General features: G+C 43.0%; 1 protein-coding gene and 1 long non-coding RNA gene across 3 annotated transcripts in view; one reads left to right on the plus strand and one right to left on the minus strand.

Moving 5' to 3' along the window:
* Window positions 1-14,463, plus strand: part of satb2 (SATB homeobox 2) — a 28,083-nt gene that overhangs the window by 7,632 nt on the left and 5,988 nt on the right. For both annotated transcript variants that reach the window (XM_085920724.1, XM_085920725.1), the window contains exons 3-12: window positions 85-270; window positions 4,828-4,954; window positions 5,764-5,887; window positions 6,427-6,529; window positions 6,760-6,810; window positions 6,884-7,473; window positions 8,220-8,429; window positions 8,524-8,610; window positions 9,112-9,264; window positions 10,009-10,203. In XM_085920724.1, the coding sequence (XP_085776850.1) occupies window positions 85-270; window positions 4,828-4,954; window positions 5,764-5,887; window positions 6,427-6,529; window positions 6,760-6,810; window positions 6,884-7,473; window positions 8,220-8,429; window positions 8,524-8,610; window positions 9,112-9,264; window positions 10,009-10,203 (1,826 nt within the window). The remainder of the gene's footprint in view (window positions 1-84; window positions 271-4,827; window positions 4,955-5,763; window positions 5,888-6,426; window positions 6,530-6,759; window positions 6,811-6,883; window positions 7,474-8,219; window positions 8,430-8,523; window positions 8,611-9,111; window positions 9,265-10,008; window positions 10,204-14,463) is intronic.
* LOC147050813 (uncharacterized) overlaps window positions 1-14,463 on the minus strand; it is a 60,956-nt gene that overhangs the window by 4,547 nt on the left and 41,946 nt on the right. The window contains exon 3 of the long non-coding RNA XR_015067281.1: window positions 9,975-10,185. This is a non-coding gene — a long non-coding RNA (uncharacterized LOC147050813). The remainder of the gene's footprint in view (window positions 1-9,974; window positions 10,186-14,463) is intronic.

Genomic DNA, 14,463 nt, shown 5'->3' on the forward strand with positions numbered 1-14,463 from the left:
TATGCCTGATAAGTGTCTGTCATAATAACAGACCATAGAATTCCATAAAAGTCTAACCGATTTTTGGTTTTATTCCTCCGCTAGGTCTGATGATTCCCGTCTTCTGTGTGGTGGAGCAGGCAGATGGAGGGATCCAAGCCGATGGATGTGACGGAAGGGGGGAGCACGCCGAGTTTGTTCTGGTGCAGAAAGACATCCTCTTCTCCCAGCTGGTGGAGACGGCGCTGCTGGCCCTCGGCTACTCGCACAGCTCAGCAGCACAAGCCCACGGTCAGAGTTCATACGCCTATTATATTACTTTTAAAACATAATATAAAGACGAGTGTGAGTGTGGCTTAGAAGCAGTTGGAAGTGGTTGTCAAACAAAAACCTAGACGAAGTGCATTACGATTTTTTTTTTTCTCTCTCCTAAAATCCACATTTGTCCTTGAAAGCTCTTCACTCCACTTGCTTTGTCATTGCTCGCTGGTGTTAAGTGTTTTGGCTTAAACGTGTCTCGTGGAAGCAGATGGGAGTCATTTGGATGACAAGAGCCTTACAAACACTGTACTGTCCAGTAGACTTGAGTGCCGCCTGGCATGTTGTGGCGCAATGTGCTACGATAGTAAGGCACTCAAAATTCAGACGTGATGAAGTAAAAAAAAAACAGGTGGGAATTTGGTCAATGGAAATGGAAGGTCTATTGGTCATCCACTGAGGAACTCCCGATTTATTGGCTAATGGCGAATGACAACTGACTGTCTGACAGATTCCCGTTTCGATAATGACTGATAGAAACATGCGTCCAGTGTCTCGCGTGAGTTTGTTGGCGAAGTCGCTTGGAGCGGAGCAAAGAAAAAAGCTCACATTGAAGTTTTTACAGCCGACAAGAGAATTGTCAGCAGATTGTCACCAGTCGTGTGCTTAAGACAGACACTGCTTTTTATAGTTTGCTTACACTGTCCTTTTACAACGATCGGAAATGATTGTTCAAGACATCAGTCACTGTATTGTAAAGTTACACAAGTCATTGTTGGTGACAACAAGGCTCAACAACAAAATGTTGGATGGGAATGTGTTTGTATAAAAATGCGTACGAAGGAGAAGAAAACCGTCAAGTGTTGCACATGCATATGGAAATCATCTGCAAGGGTACAGTGACGCTCACTCCTGGTCCTGCTGCATGCACAACACTTCGCTGATGTAAAAAAAAAAGTCAAGACACTTTCCATCTGTTAAAAATCTCAAGCAAAATGTTTGCATGTGTCATCGGCCGCTTTTCCGGTTCAATTTAGCGGATGTGTAAATACACATGCGCATGGCGCATCTAATGTGATCGAGTTTGTCGTTTTCTTCCTAACTCGTAACCACACTGGTGAAGCTAAATCCTCTTTTACGGCCTCAAGGCCAGCGCCTCTTATCAGGCCTGCAGCTCACCTGGTGAAGGCTCACAAGTCTGTTAATGTAACTTAGATCAGATCATCAAGTAAAATGAAAAGTTTTTGTTTTGCTGCATTTTTTTGATTTGTTGGTCTTTAAAATATTGAAGCAAATATTAGTTCTGTCACAAATATTCTTAGAATCGATTATTCCATTGTTAAAATTTGATTGGCCTTGGGTGTTCGACACCTCTGGCTGAGTCGCACAACGTTTTTTCTGTTATTTCTGCAATGTCACTTCAGTTAACGTCACTTCAAAAACTTGACTTCTCTGCGTGTGCAATCATGTGACTGCCTGGCTCGGTTTGATTGGGGAAGCGGAGTTGCTTGCAGTTACAGCAGAATCGTGAAACAGGGTCACATGACAGACGCAAAAGTCTCTTCCCCCCCCCCAAACACATAGACGGTGCAAGCAATAATAGATATAAATAAAAGTAGCAAGCAGAATGTATCCCAATTAAATGGAATACAAGTTGTGGTTCTTCTGAACAAAAATAGTCATGTAAAAATAAAAAATACGTCGCATTAATTCTACTTTGACAAGTTGAATTGATCCCAAAAGAAAACGTAACGGAGTAAATGCAGAGTGTTACCATCGGCTTTTTGGTTGCTAGGCAGATGCGGTCTCGGGGAAAGGACAGGGAGAAATGGTAGGAAAGCATCGAGTCTTATTGAAATGCCGAATCAAGTTTATTAATTGTCATTCTTTTTGCAATTAAATCATGACTTTTAACGACTGTCACATGACATAGTTGTTTTTGATCAAAATGACACCTACTGGACATGAAAGGCTTGGCTTTAATGCACAAAACCAATTTGAGTGCAGCGCTCGACTCTCCCATGCATATCAGCGCATACACACGTCAACTTGATTTAACCTAGGAAAAGATTCAAAAACACACACACACACACACACACACTGCAAAGAGAAGAGTGTGTAGTCATGCAGCCTCGCAGACAAAATAGACGCGCCTCCCTCCGGCTTCTCTCTAATGAATACTTTTTGTTTTTTAAAACAACCATTTATGTTAACTGAATAATTTCTGGCTTAAATTATACATTTTTCCCTTTGCGGTCCACGACCAAAATTACACAGAGTCGGGGCTATTTTCTGCCTGTTTGAATTGTGTCCTGCATTCTTGCGTCCCACTGGTGTATTTAAAGGCTCGGCCGAGGACCACGGCCATTCTTTAATTAGCCCAGGCCGGTAATTAAGTGGGAGATATTGTTTATTTCAATTATAAGGGGCTGAAGGCTTTTATAGCACGGATGGGCGCAGACGTGTACTTTAGGGCTTGACATCGGTGAACAGTGAACAGTGGTCAGCATTGTTGCAGTGCCACGTCTGACGGGTCCGTGCGGCACCGGGAAACTGGACATTTGATTTTTTTTTTTTTTTTTTTCAAGACTCGAGCTGTTGACTCTTTGGCTTCCTTATTGATTATCTCAACACACTTTAGAGTCTAACTAGTTCTTACTCATTCATATTTTAACCAAATTGATCAAACATTTGTGAACTCAGTTACAGTCCATGTGGTGTCTTTGAACACACACACACACACACACACACACACACACACACACACACACACACACACACACACACACACACACACACACACACACACACACACTCTCTGCAATGGACACATTACAGTTGAAGTGGTTTGATTTGTACCAGTGTTGACAATAGCTTGGGACACTGGGACACCCGGAATTAGGAGTGTGCATGTTGGGCATTCATGCTGGAGGACAGATGGCACTTGGAATGTTTCATGTAGAAAACAAGAATTTCAACTTTGAAACGTGGACAACTAGCAGAGAGTCTCCTTGCTGACCAGAAATGATGAATTAATTATTAACAAACTTGCTGCCACTCTGACAGTGTGCGTGTGTACGTGCGTGTTTGCATGCCAGAAGCTGCATGAACACGTCCACAGTGACTTTTTGTGTTTGTTTGATTATTCATGCGTCTGATTCCCGCAAGCGATTATCAGGCGTGCTGAGCGCAGACAACAACAACCACACAAAGTGATACAGACCGATGGATTCAACGATGTGCTCAAGTTTTTTGTTTTGTTTTAACATCAACGTTTATATCAAACGTACTTTTACATCATTGGTTTGGTCGGTCAAATGTGTTGTTTCCCCAGTGAGGTTCCAATTTTTTTATTTTGTGGTTAAATCATATTGGTTATTAAGGAAATGCATCATGTCTGACAAATGAGGCACTATGAGTATTATGGTGGTCCATTAAAAACTTGAATATGAAAATTGAATAATATTTAGGAGTAAATGAATTCAACACTGAAAGTACGATTTTTATAGGCAGGTGAATAGTGTGCTCTGTGTAAAAACGGGAATACGTGTATTTTCATTTTTGGGAGTTATGTTTTGTTTTTTTAATCGAAAGTCTAACATAATTATGAGGTAAAAAAAAGGGCAATAAAAGTGCATAAATCAAAATATACTTGATCATTTCCAACTTATATCTTCATTATTACAGAAAGTGTTCCAAACGGCTGTTGTCTTGGTGGTCTCATGCTGAGGCACCATAAGTGAGGGGGCGTAACTAACATGCGTTACAGAAATTGTAATTTCAAATGACATAAAGGGGCCCCAAGTGAAAGTTTTTATCACAGGGCCCCAAATTTCTGGCGGCATCACTGGAGCCATTTCTATCCTTCTTCTATACCGTTTATCCTCACTGAGTCGATGTATTGGATGTCATTAGATTGTACACACATACCAAATGTTTTGACCCCAACACAATGGAAGTACCACTGAGGGATTAACGGGAAGAAACGAGTCAGAAGAAATAAGAATTAGAAGGGCATGCAAAAAGGGATGGGGGGGGGGGGGTTTAGGGAAGAGAAAGACATTTTTCTCAGACTGGTCTGGATCTCATTTAGAGGACAGTAATGTGATTAGCTTTGTTTAGTTTTTACAGCTCCAGCCAACGCACGAGTATGTGTGTGCGTGTGTCTATCTATGCATTCGTATGTACGTGCATGACTTTTATATTCCTAATTCAGACGTTCAGCATGTTGTTTGAATCAAGAGATTCATATTGACATTATGTCACAACTCCAGAAACAAGAAACAAGTCATTCATTCAAAACTCAAACCGCAGTCAAAATGATGTTGCATCCATAAAAATGAAGTTATATTGACTTGATAGTTTGCGTCGACCGACCGAAGTGGTAGGTGGTGACTTTTAGTAAGGGAATGATGAAAAGAGGTGGCAGGCTCTCGGGTCATAGACAGTAACACTGCTCAGTTGATAAGAACTCTGTTGCTAACCAAATCAGCAGCACCGACTGACATAAAAAAATTCTATTACGATTTGTTTAGCAATTTGTTGGTTCATGTTAATATCCAAATCAAAACAGTTTTTTCTCTGCTTCAGGAATAATTAAGGTGGGGAGGTGGAACCCTCTGCCTATCCACTTCCTGACGGACGCTCCGGAGGCGACTGTGGCCGACATGCTCATGGACGTCTATCACATGGTCACTCTACGCATCCAACTACAAAGGTCAGACTTTTTCTTTTCACATAAAAGTTCAGCTTTCACGGTCACACTCCAGTTCCGAAGCCCATGCGGTGATGTCACTGCAGCTGATTGCACAGCAAGCATTGATTACCAGAGCTCAATTGAAGCCTTCAAACATTATCTATAATCTGACTCTTTGGGAAAGAGTGGAGCCAGGGTTCCGATGAGCAGATAAAAGCAGATAAAGTACAGATGAGCGGCGTTTTTCTTGGTATTATCTTGGCACATACCAGCCAAGATTTGTTGACATGTTGATACGCGCATTCGTAGAGATGGCAGGGCGAGGTGCTTGGTCCTGGGTTAATTTATTTGTGGTTAAAAGACGGGCAGGGAAGGCTCCGGAGGTTATCCTTTTGGAGTGTCGCCAAAAAAGTGAATAAAAACCAAAGCATAGCTACACGTAGAGACCGAAGCTCCTTTCACATGACCTGTAAAAGCTAGCATTTTTTTGTGTGTGTCTCTACCACTGCTAGAGAATGTGTGTGTGTGTGTGTGTGTGGGGTGGGGTACACATTTTCAACCTTTGGAATTAAAGCCAGAAGCAAAGAAGGACACTGCCGGTGTGAATGCCTATTCTGCAGAGTTGTAAAGTTAACATCTGACACTTTTGTGTGCTGAAAGCAAATATGGGACTGAAATATTGAGATCATTTTTTGTTGTTGTCATGCCATGTTATCAAAAGTGCTACTGTTTCTTTTGAATATTTCCTGAATAGATCTGAATCAGTACTTCAAGTAGCTAGACTTCTATGTGAATAACTTGGCCATTTCTGTCTGTTACTTTTGTTGTAGTTTTTCCAAGCTTGAGGACCTTCCCTGTGAGCAATGGAACCACGCAACCGTTCGCAACGCTCTCAAAGAGCTCCTCAAGGAAATGAACCAAAGCACTCTGGCCAAAGAGTGTCCCCTGTCGCAGGTTAGAAAAAAACAACAACGAAATATCACCCCGCCAGTCGTGACAAGTTGTCTGTCTTAACGCCACACACAATTAGAAAGCTAGAAAATAAAAATGAGTAATAACTATTGCCACATTTTAATCAAACTCCGGCATGTTTTAACTCCCCAGCTGCATGTTTAGCGCTCTCGCTGCATCATAATGGCTGCTGCGGGAGATTTACAGGCTTAAATGGAACTCTGGTGGTGGTGGTGATGGCAGCAAGCGGATCAATTGCAAACATGTGTGTGTGTGTGTGTGTGTGTGTGTGTGTGTGTGTGTGTGTGTGTGTGTGTGTCGTTAGAGATTCTCGCTGCTCTGTACCAGCTGAAGTTTCCACGAGTGGCTTCCAGTCATGATTACTGACTGTCTGTTTCAATTGTGTGTGTGTGTGTGTGTGTGTGTGTGTGTGTGTGTGTGTGTGTGTGTGTCACATGGCTTTTTTTTTTTTGCGTGACAGTAAACATTTGGTATTATGCCGGCTATTAATTATTTCAGTCTGCGCCTTTTCTGTTTCCCAGAGTATGATCTCGTCCATCGTGAACAGCTCCTACTATGCCAACGTCTCCACCGCTAAATGCCAAGAGTTTGGTCGCTGGTACAAGAAGTACAAGAAAATCAAAGGTAGGCTCAACAGTGTGGCTTGTTACTTGGCACGGTAATGTTAAGTCAAAACTGACGGGCTGATCCCATGTGCAACTGAAATACGGGAGCCCAATTGTAAAGTATGAGAAATATTTTTGGGTCTATTTTTGAACAGTTGATTTTGCTGATTGATTTACAGAACATGTACAAGTCATACATCCATGAAAAGAAGCCATATTTGTCTTGTTGTTTGTGTTTACTCTGAGCAGTGGATTATTTGGAGAAGATGTGGTCAGGACGAGATCCTGCCGACATCAAAAGTAATCAATCGTCTCTTTTTGACCACGAAGGAAATGTTTGGGTAAACGACTGACAGTTTGTTCCGCCCTACAGTCGAGCGAGACAACATGGCTGACTTCTGCATGCTTGGCCAAAGACCACCTCCTCACTTGGCTGGCCTGGCGCAGCTCAGTCACTTGGGTGTCGGGGGTCCTCTCCTGAAGGCGGGATCCGGAGAGCAGCAGGCGCCGTCGCAGCCGAGCCAGCAGCCTCCTCTCCCCCAGCAACAGCCCTCGCCGCACGGCCCCCTCCACCACAGCCCCCCTCTCCACACGGGCCAGGTGCCCGCACCGCCTCCCCACCCGCCCGGCGCCCTCCAGCCCCTGCTGGGCCCGGGCGGGCTGCTCTCGCCTCAACTCTCCCCACAGCTGGTTCGCCAGCAGCTCGCCATGGCCCACCTCATCAACCAACAGATAGCCGTCAGCCGGTTGCTGGCCCACCAGCACCCACAGGCCATCAACCAGCAGTTCCTCAACCATCCGCCCATCCCGCGGGGTTCCTCCAAAATCGGCGGTGACCATCCAGGAAACAACCCCTCGGCCTCTGAGGTTTCCTCTGAAATCTACCAGCAGGTTCGAGATGAGCTGAAAAGAGCCAGCGTCTCCCAGGCTGTGTTCGCCCGGGTGGCCTTCAACCGCACACAGGTAAGGAAACAAGGAGCGAGATGGCAAGCTAGGAGAAGGTTGGGAAATTGAATCTTCTCATTGATTCCATTCAGACCAAAGATCACAGTCATATCAAGCGTGAGAAGAGATAAATGCTGTAATTGATCAAGACCCACTCTGGTGATAAAAGCTAAATTCTTCACGCAGGGTTGGCCTCATTTGCGGACACCCACCTTGGAGGTATTTTCAGCAGTAATAGCAGAAGCATGGCGGGGTAGCTTGACGGCTCATTAGGCCTCTTTTTTCCACCGCAGGGGCACGAGCACCTGATGCACCCAAGGCTACGCTAGATACATTACAGCACGCCCCACCAGATCAATGAAATGATGGCTCGTATAACATAGTCAAGAAACTCTCAAACAATTCTGACTAATGTTGACAATTTGAAGAAACATGTCAAATTTATAAACACTGAAGAACATACACACAGACAAAATTGCTGGTACCCCTCAGTTAATGAAAAAAACAACAACCCAGTGTGTTACAGAAATAAAAATTTGTCAACAAATTTTTGGGTCGCCGATTTTTTCCCCCCCTAGCTCTAAATTCCATGTTTATGTAGACTTTTCAGGTGTCTATATTTTACTTTTAATGAAGCCTTTTTATTTTCATTGCTAATAGAGGCACACGACCATTACGGAATGGGAAGTGCAAATGAAGCGGCCAGCACCAGTCATCCGAGTTTCCAGCTACAGCACAGTAACAAATTGTTCTCATCAATTCAGGGTCTGCTCTCGGAGATCCTGAGAAAGGAAGAGGACCCTCGTACGGCCTCGCAGTCACTACTGGTCAACCTGAAGGCCATGCAGAACTTCCTCAACCTGCCGGAGGGCGAGCGCGACCGCATCTACCAGGAGGAACGGGAGCGCACTATGAACCCCACAGTGGGACTTCCCCCCTCCAACTCCAACCCCGGCACTCCGCGCCTCTCACAGGTACAAGACGTAAAGACTCATAGGTTGACTAAGAATTGGATGGCGCCGTGCACACTCCATTTTGACACACTGTGTGTTCTGTGTGTGTGCTTAGAAAGTGTGGGAGAGGAGCTTGGATGAGCAGATAACACCTGATACCTGGGCCTCCATTTGGAAGAACAAGAGTAAGATAGCCAACTCGGTGAGTTCCTTGTAATCATGCATATCGTGTAAATAATGTGGACCGTTTTTTAAAACAAATTCCACGTATAATGGAGCAACAACTTCAAAGATATCATACAAGCCTATTGTAAACACAAAAGGATGTAATAGAGCATTTTCAGCGATAAGACCTTTTAACTCTGATGCCGTGTGGGCTATTATTTATTATGGCTATGTCAAATTATCTCAGTATCTGGAATGTAAGCTAGCCTCGTCTGTGCACGTCTTTGTAGAGGACTTCAAGCGGCCTGAGAGCCCGATGCACTCGGAAGAGAGCATACGGCATAACAAGCGGGAAAGCCGAATGTGTTTCATATTTAAACTGCTGCTATGCGGAGATGTTTAATACTATTTGTCTACGACTATTTTTTTTTTTTTTACAAAACAATCAATCACGGAAACAAACAATGAACAAGCATTGCTAGCTTGTATTTACAATTCAAATTTCCTTCAACTCTGGCTCGCTGTCTTACATGTCCAGCCCAAGCCAACGGGTCCCGTGCCCGACTTACCAATCAAGCTGGAATCGCTGGTCAACATCACATCGGGAATCTATGACGAAATTCAGCAGGAAATGAAACGAGCCAAGGTGTCCCAAGCGCTCTTTGCCAAGGTGGCTGCCAATAAGAGTCAGGTGAGGGAAAACAGAACACCTACCATGTGGGAAATTCATAAACATGAAGAATCTCGCTGAATAGAAATATTCTGCCTGGTGAATTTTTTAAGGCTGGTTGGAAAGAGGTCAAGTGAGGTGTGCTGATCATAGCGTTGTCATTTCAATGTCCAGAATTTTTACGAGATTCAAGGCCTACTCACAGCTAGTCAAGCACAAAGACGGTGGCGTGTTGCTGCTATCGGGCATAAGACTGTGAAAGGCTGATATGCACTATCGATACAGAACGTGCATGTTTGTGTCTGTGTGTATACGCGTGCAAGGTTACTGAGGTCCCCCAGGTCGGGGTGGGAGTTGGCGGGTGGGTGGGGTCACAGTTCAGTGCACCCATCTGCTGCAGCTGGCCACCAGGACAGCGCAAGCAGCAGCGAGAGATGATCAGGCTATTAGCGTCGCACGACGCCTGAGGTGGCGGCTTGAACACAACAGCTGGTGTCACAAACAGAGCCAGTCTAGCAGACATAATTCAATCTTTTCCATCTCCATTTCTGGATGTACACCTACCTTACCATGCATACTTTGAAGTGTATTTTGTTTGTCTTTGATTTGCTTTTTTAACATCAATGCATTGCAACTTCATTCTGCATTGCAACTTTATTGTACAACTGATGTACAATGAAATTAAGATTACATTTATTCACATGACTCTGCTTTTTTTTTTTTTAACTAACCTTATATCTGGTCCATCTGCGTCTGGCATCACAGGGTTGGCTTTGTGAGTTGCTCCGCTGGAAGGAAAACCCCAGCCCAGAGAACCGTACCCTGTGGGAGAACTTGTGCACCATCCGAAGGTTCCTTGCGCTTCCGCAAACCGACAGGGACCTGGCGTACGAGGAAGAGTCGCGGCATCATCACAGCGAGAGGCTACACACGGTCCTCCACCTGCCGCAAGACACACAGGTACAAAAACTGCTTTCAAATCTCAGTTGGCTGTGGTGCAATGACTTCAATGAAGTCCTTATGAAAGCACACATGTCCTTATGGACTGCTTCTTTGAGACTTTTTAATCAGTCTTATTTGCTCTTTAGTTCGTGGGCCAGAAGTAAACACAGTCAGAAGAAATACAAAACGTTGCTTTCAAATATGTTCATTTCAGCTGCTAAACAAGTCCTTATGGAGTCCATCTTCGAAATGTTTCACTCATTGGTATTTGCACATTTGTTTTTACCCCGGTAATAAACCCCCCATTCCAACACACAAGTACAAAACCAGATGCTAACCGAAATGTGTTAGTCTCTATACATGTTTTTGGTCATCATCCATCCAACCACCCAGCTACCCATTTCCACCCAACCCATCCAACCATTCCCATCCAGATTCCATCCATCCAAAATGGTCAATCACCATACTATGCATGTCTTGAATGTGGGAGGAAACCCAGGCACGGGTAGAACATACAAACTCCACATAAAAAGGGCCGGGATTGAACCCTGTACTTCAGAACTGTGAGGCGGATGTGCTAACTAGCGCACACCATGCCACCACCCAAAACCATCTCCTAGATTTTTTTCCGTGCTCATTATCAGTAGTAAACATTGGCACATGTACAGAAAGCCACATTGCCTTCAAATGGGTCCTCAAGTCTATTTATTCATTTAGTCCAATGGCAACTAGGTCTCTTAGGAGCGCCATATGAACTAGTGTCTAAATTGAGTCTTGGGGTAACTCAACATGGGTCAAAAGAGGACATTGCTTGGGTATAACCACTAACTGTAATCTTTTAGTTCCAGCAACTTCTACTAAATGTAGCTATTGTTACTTTTTCATTAGTTTTTGTCCCAGCAGAGTGAAGAGTGGTGACTGGGTGGCACGACAGGAAATGCCACATTAGATTTTGAGGGAGAAAATGTGTAAGTGTTTACACTTTAGTTCTGACCTCAAACAGCAAGATTATAGTCGCAAGTCGAGGGAACACTTTTTAGATCCTCTAAACTAATTTAATTGTAATCCTTGGCACTAACTTCTCTACAAACGCTTTTTAGTGAAATTGAACTCAAGGCAACACAATTAGCTTTATGGATGAACTGTGTTTTTCTTTTTAATTAATAAATACGTTCTGCCAAATAGAAGAATGTCAATGAATAAATCAATGCATGCGTGCCCCCAAAAAATGAGAAAACCAAACAATAAGAAAGCAGCCAGTTGATTACATTGAAGATTAAATTGGCTTTACTTCATTTAAGAAATAAATCACCATAGAAGCTTTTAAGTCAAACACCCTTCAGGTTGTGAAATTTGGAATTTGAGCACTCGGTTTATACTAAAAAGATTAACTTCTTTGTATTTTGCTATTTGTTTGGCCTTTTGCAACACTTTATCCAAAACAAGGTACAGCTGCATCAAGGCGTGTTAAGAGAAGATGTCACTTCACGTCATCAACTTTTTCAATGTTTTATCATAAAACATTTTCGTCTTGTACAAACGAGTAAAATGAAGACTTGTTGTTTGACAGCATTAATAATAACAGCTTGAATTTTAAGAGTAAATCCAGGTTTGGACGTTTTGATCCTTATTTGTTTTGAGAAATCCAAATAATGTCTGGCAATGGAGCTCCAACTTATCTTTACATATAAAACTGTACATCTACTGTTAATAATCAGTCATATGGGGCAGCATGGTGTCCTATTGGTTAGTATGTCTGACTCACAGTTCTGAGAATTAGGGTTTCGAACGTTAGCTCCGGCTTTCCTATGTGGAGTTCCCTAACTTCCTCTCACATTTAAAAATGATTCACCTTGGACTCATTGAAGACTTTGTATTCTATAAGTGTGAGTACTAATGATTGTCCAAGTCAAGTACAGATACCTGAAATATCTACTCAAGTACAACGTTTGTACTTTGTTATTTCTCACCAACCCTTCAAAAGTCTCAGTCAGATTGCCTGAGTAAAATTGTTATTCCCTCACAGTCCACCACATGTCATGACTAAGCGTGCAAACGGGCGAGCTTTGTATTAAAGACTAATGGCGGGACAGGAAGGAAACTGCGGTGGTATGGTAACGTCGTTCCTCCGTTGCACTGACGCCCATAAAATACTATTGGGCCCTTTTGGAGCCCCCTAATTCCCTCCACCCATGGCCACATGTGGTGAAGGGCTGCTGACTTATTAATGGCGAATGTGCCAGTGTATATTTAATACATCTAAATATATATAGGACATGTGCGTGTATATGTCTTCATGGGAGGTGACCACAAACCCACCACACGTGTGTCCCATGTGTCGCACGCACACTGATAGTTTTGAGCTCTCCTTTGTCTTCGGACAATGAGTTAAGTGAGCACACAATGCTCAATTAAAAATGGATGAACAGTGGAGCCACACATACACACACAAACACACATCAGTTTTTACATTAGTGTGCTCTTTTTGCTTCATGTCTGGTGAGGCTTTGGGATTGTGTGTCTATTAGGTGGGCAGGTGAGTGTGTGCATTTGTGTTTGTGAGTAACGTCAGCCTCACATTTCTTCACGAGTGACACAGCCCCCGTGCTCGCTGTACAGCTTTTATTCATATGGCGTTAGCAGTTAAGTGCATCCCACAGCTAATTTGGCACAGCCTGCCCTTATAAATAATTTCTTTATTGTTTTTGCTAAATTGATTTCTGCTGCAAGATGCTGTGTATGTGTGTGGGTGCGTGTGTGTCAAGGCATCTCGGACCCCGGGAGTCCACAACTCAACAAGAAGAAACAATTCCAGGGCATGCACATGATCCCCTCTGTGTGTCTGAGTTTAATAGAAAAATCCTTCTGCCTTTCTCTCTCTTTGTTTTTGCCATGTTAATAGATAAATACTTTTTCTCAGCTGCTCCAGATGATGAACACAGTTGCTTGCTGCTACGTTGCATTTTTATACAATGCAAGTTTTATTGTTGAGAATTTATAGCGTTAGTGTTAAAAGTGAATTAAACGTGTGGGCAAAATTGCATGTACACCCCTCTGGTAATCCAAAAATTAAAAAGTAATGAACATTAATCATTAAAAAACGGATTTTGCTTTTGAATTGTGGTTCAACACAATAATGGAAAAAATAAACTCATGATAAATAATGGTACTCTCAGATATTAAATAGTTTGACATATGGACCAAAATGGATGGTACTACTCAGAGAAGATTTTTTGGAATAAAGGTTAAATACACCTTCAGGAAACAAAAGAAGTGCAAGACCATCTCTAAAGAAGCTTGATGCTCGCCATGTAGCCATTCGCAAGGCACGCATAGACAAACAACCATCCAGACACACAATCAAACCTACAAACAATTGAACCCTATTGAACAAGTGAATTCCAACTTCCTGGTGGCCTCTTGGTGCCTTCAGCAGGGTGGAGCATGCTTTTTCTTTTGGCAAGCCACAATTAACACAAACATTTAATTGCAGATGAATGGAATGACACACAAACACACACACACACACACGAACGCTTTGAATTAAAGCAAAACAAACACACATGCACTCCGCTCGCTTGCTTGTCTCACTAGCATAAAGTGTGCACTTTTTCGGTCTAAAGAATCATTTCACAATAACAGAGGAAAGTGCTCTGACTCATCCATTCCTCACACACACACACACACACACACACACACACACACACACACACACACACACACACACACACACACACACACACACACACACACACACACACACGAATATACGCTCTGATAACAGGAAAAGTGATTTTTCTTTTCTTCATTACAAATTTATCTCCGTGTTAATGGCGTCTCTGGTGGTCACACGTGTGCATCTCCCAGCCCCCCCACCTGACGGGGCGAGGGCTCATTAAGGAGAAGATGAATATTTGATGTTTTATAATTCTTTTATCGTTCTGCGCTGTAATTTGCCTCAATTTTCAGGAAAGTTGATTTTTACAGCCGTGCATTTAAAGTCAACAGCAAGCGCGGTAGGGTGGGAAAACAAAGTTAGAGGTTCACGAAAGAAATAATTTGAGAGTATCACGCTATGAGAAGAAGTGCCATGGATTTTTGAAACAAAATAAATGTTCTTGTGGTTCGAGGAGTTCATGGTTGAATTGTTTTGCTCTGAAAACCAAAATATACAGCAGTCCTAAAATGACGAGTCATCAAAGCCTTGTAGACATTTAAAGCAATGGTGGTCAAATGGAGCTTTTGTAACAAATCATGGCATCAAATTCTTTTTTTAAC

This window comes from Syngnathus leptorhynchus, chromosome 9 (genome assembly GCF_054491065.1).
Source record: "Syngnathus leptorhynchus isolate UIUO chromosome 9, UIUO_Slep, whole genome shotgun sequence".
Lineage (NCBI taxonomy): Eukaryota > Metazoa > Chordata > Actinopteri > Syngnathiformes > Syngnathidae > Syngnathus > Syngnathus leptorhynchus.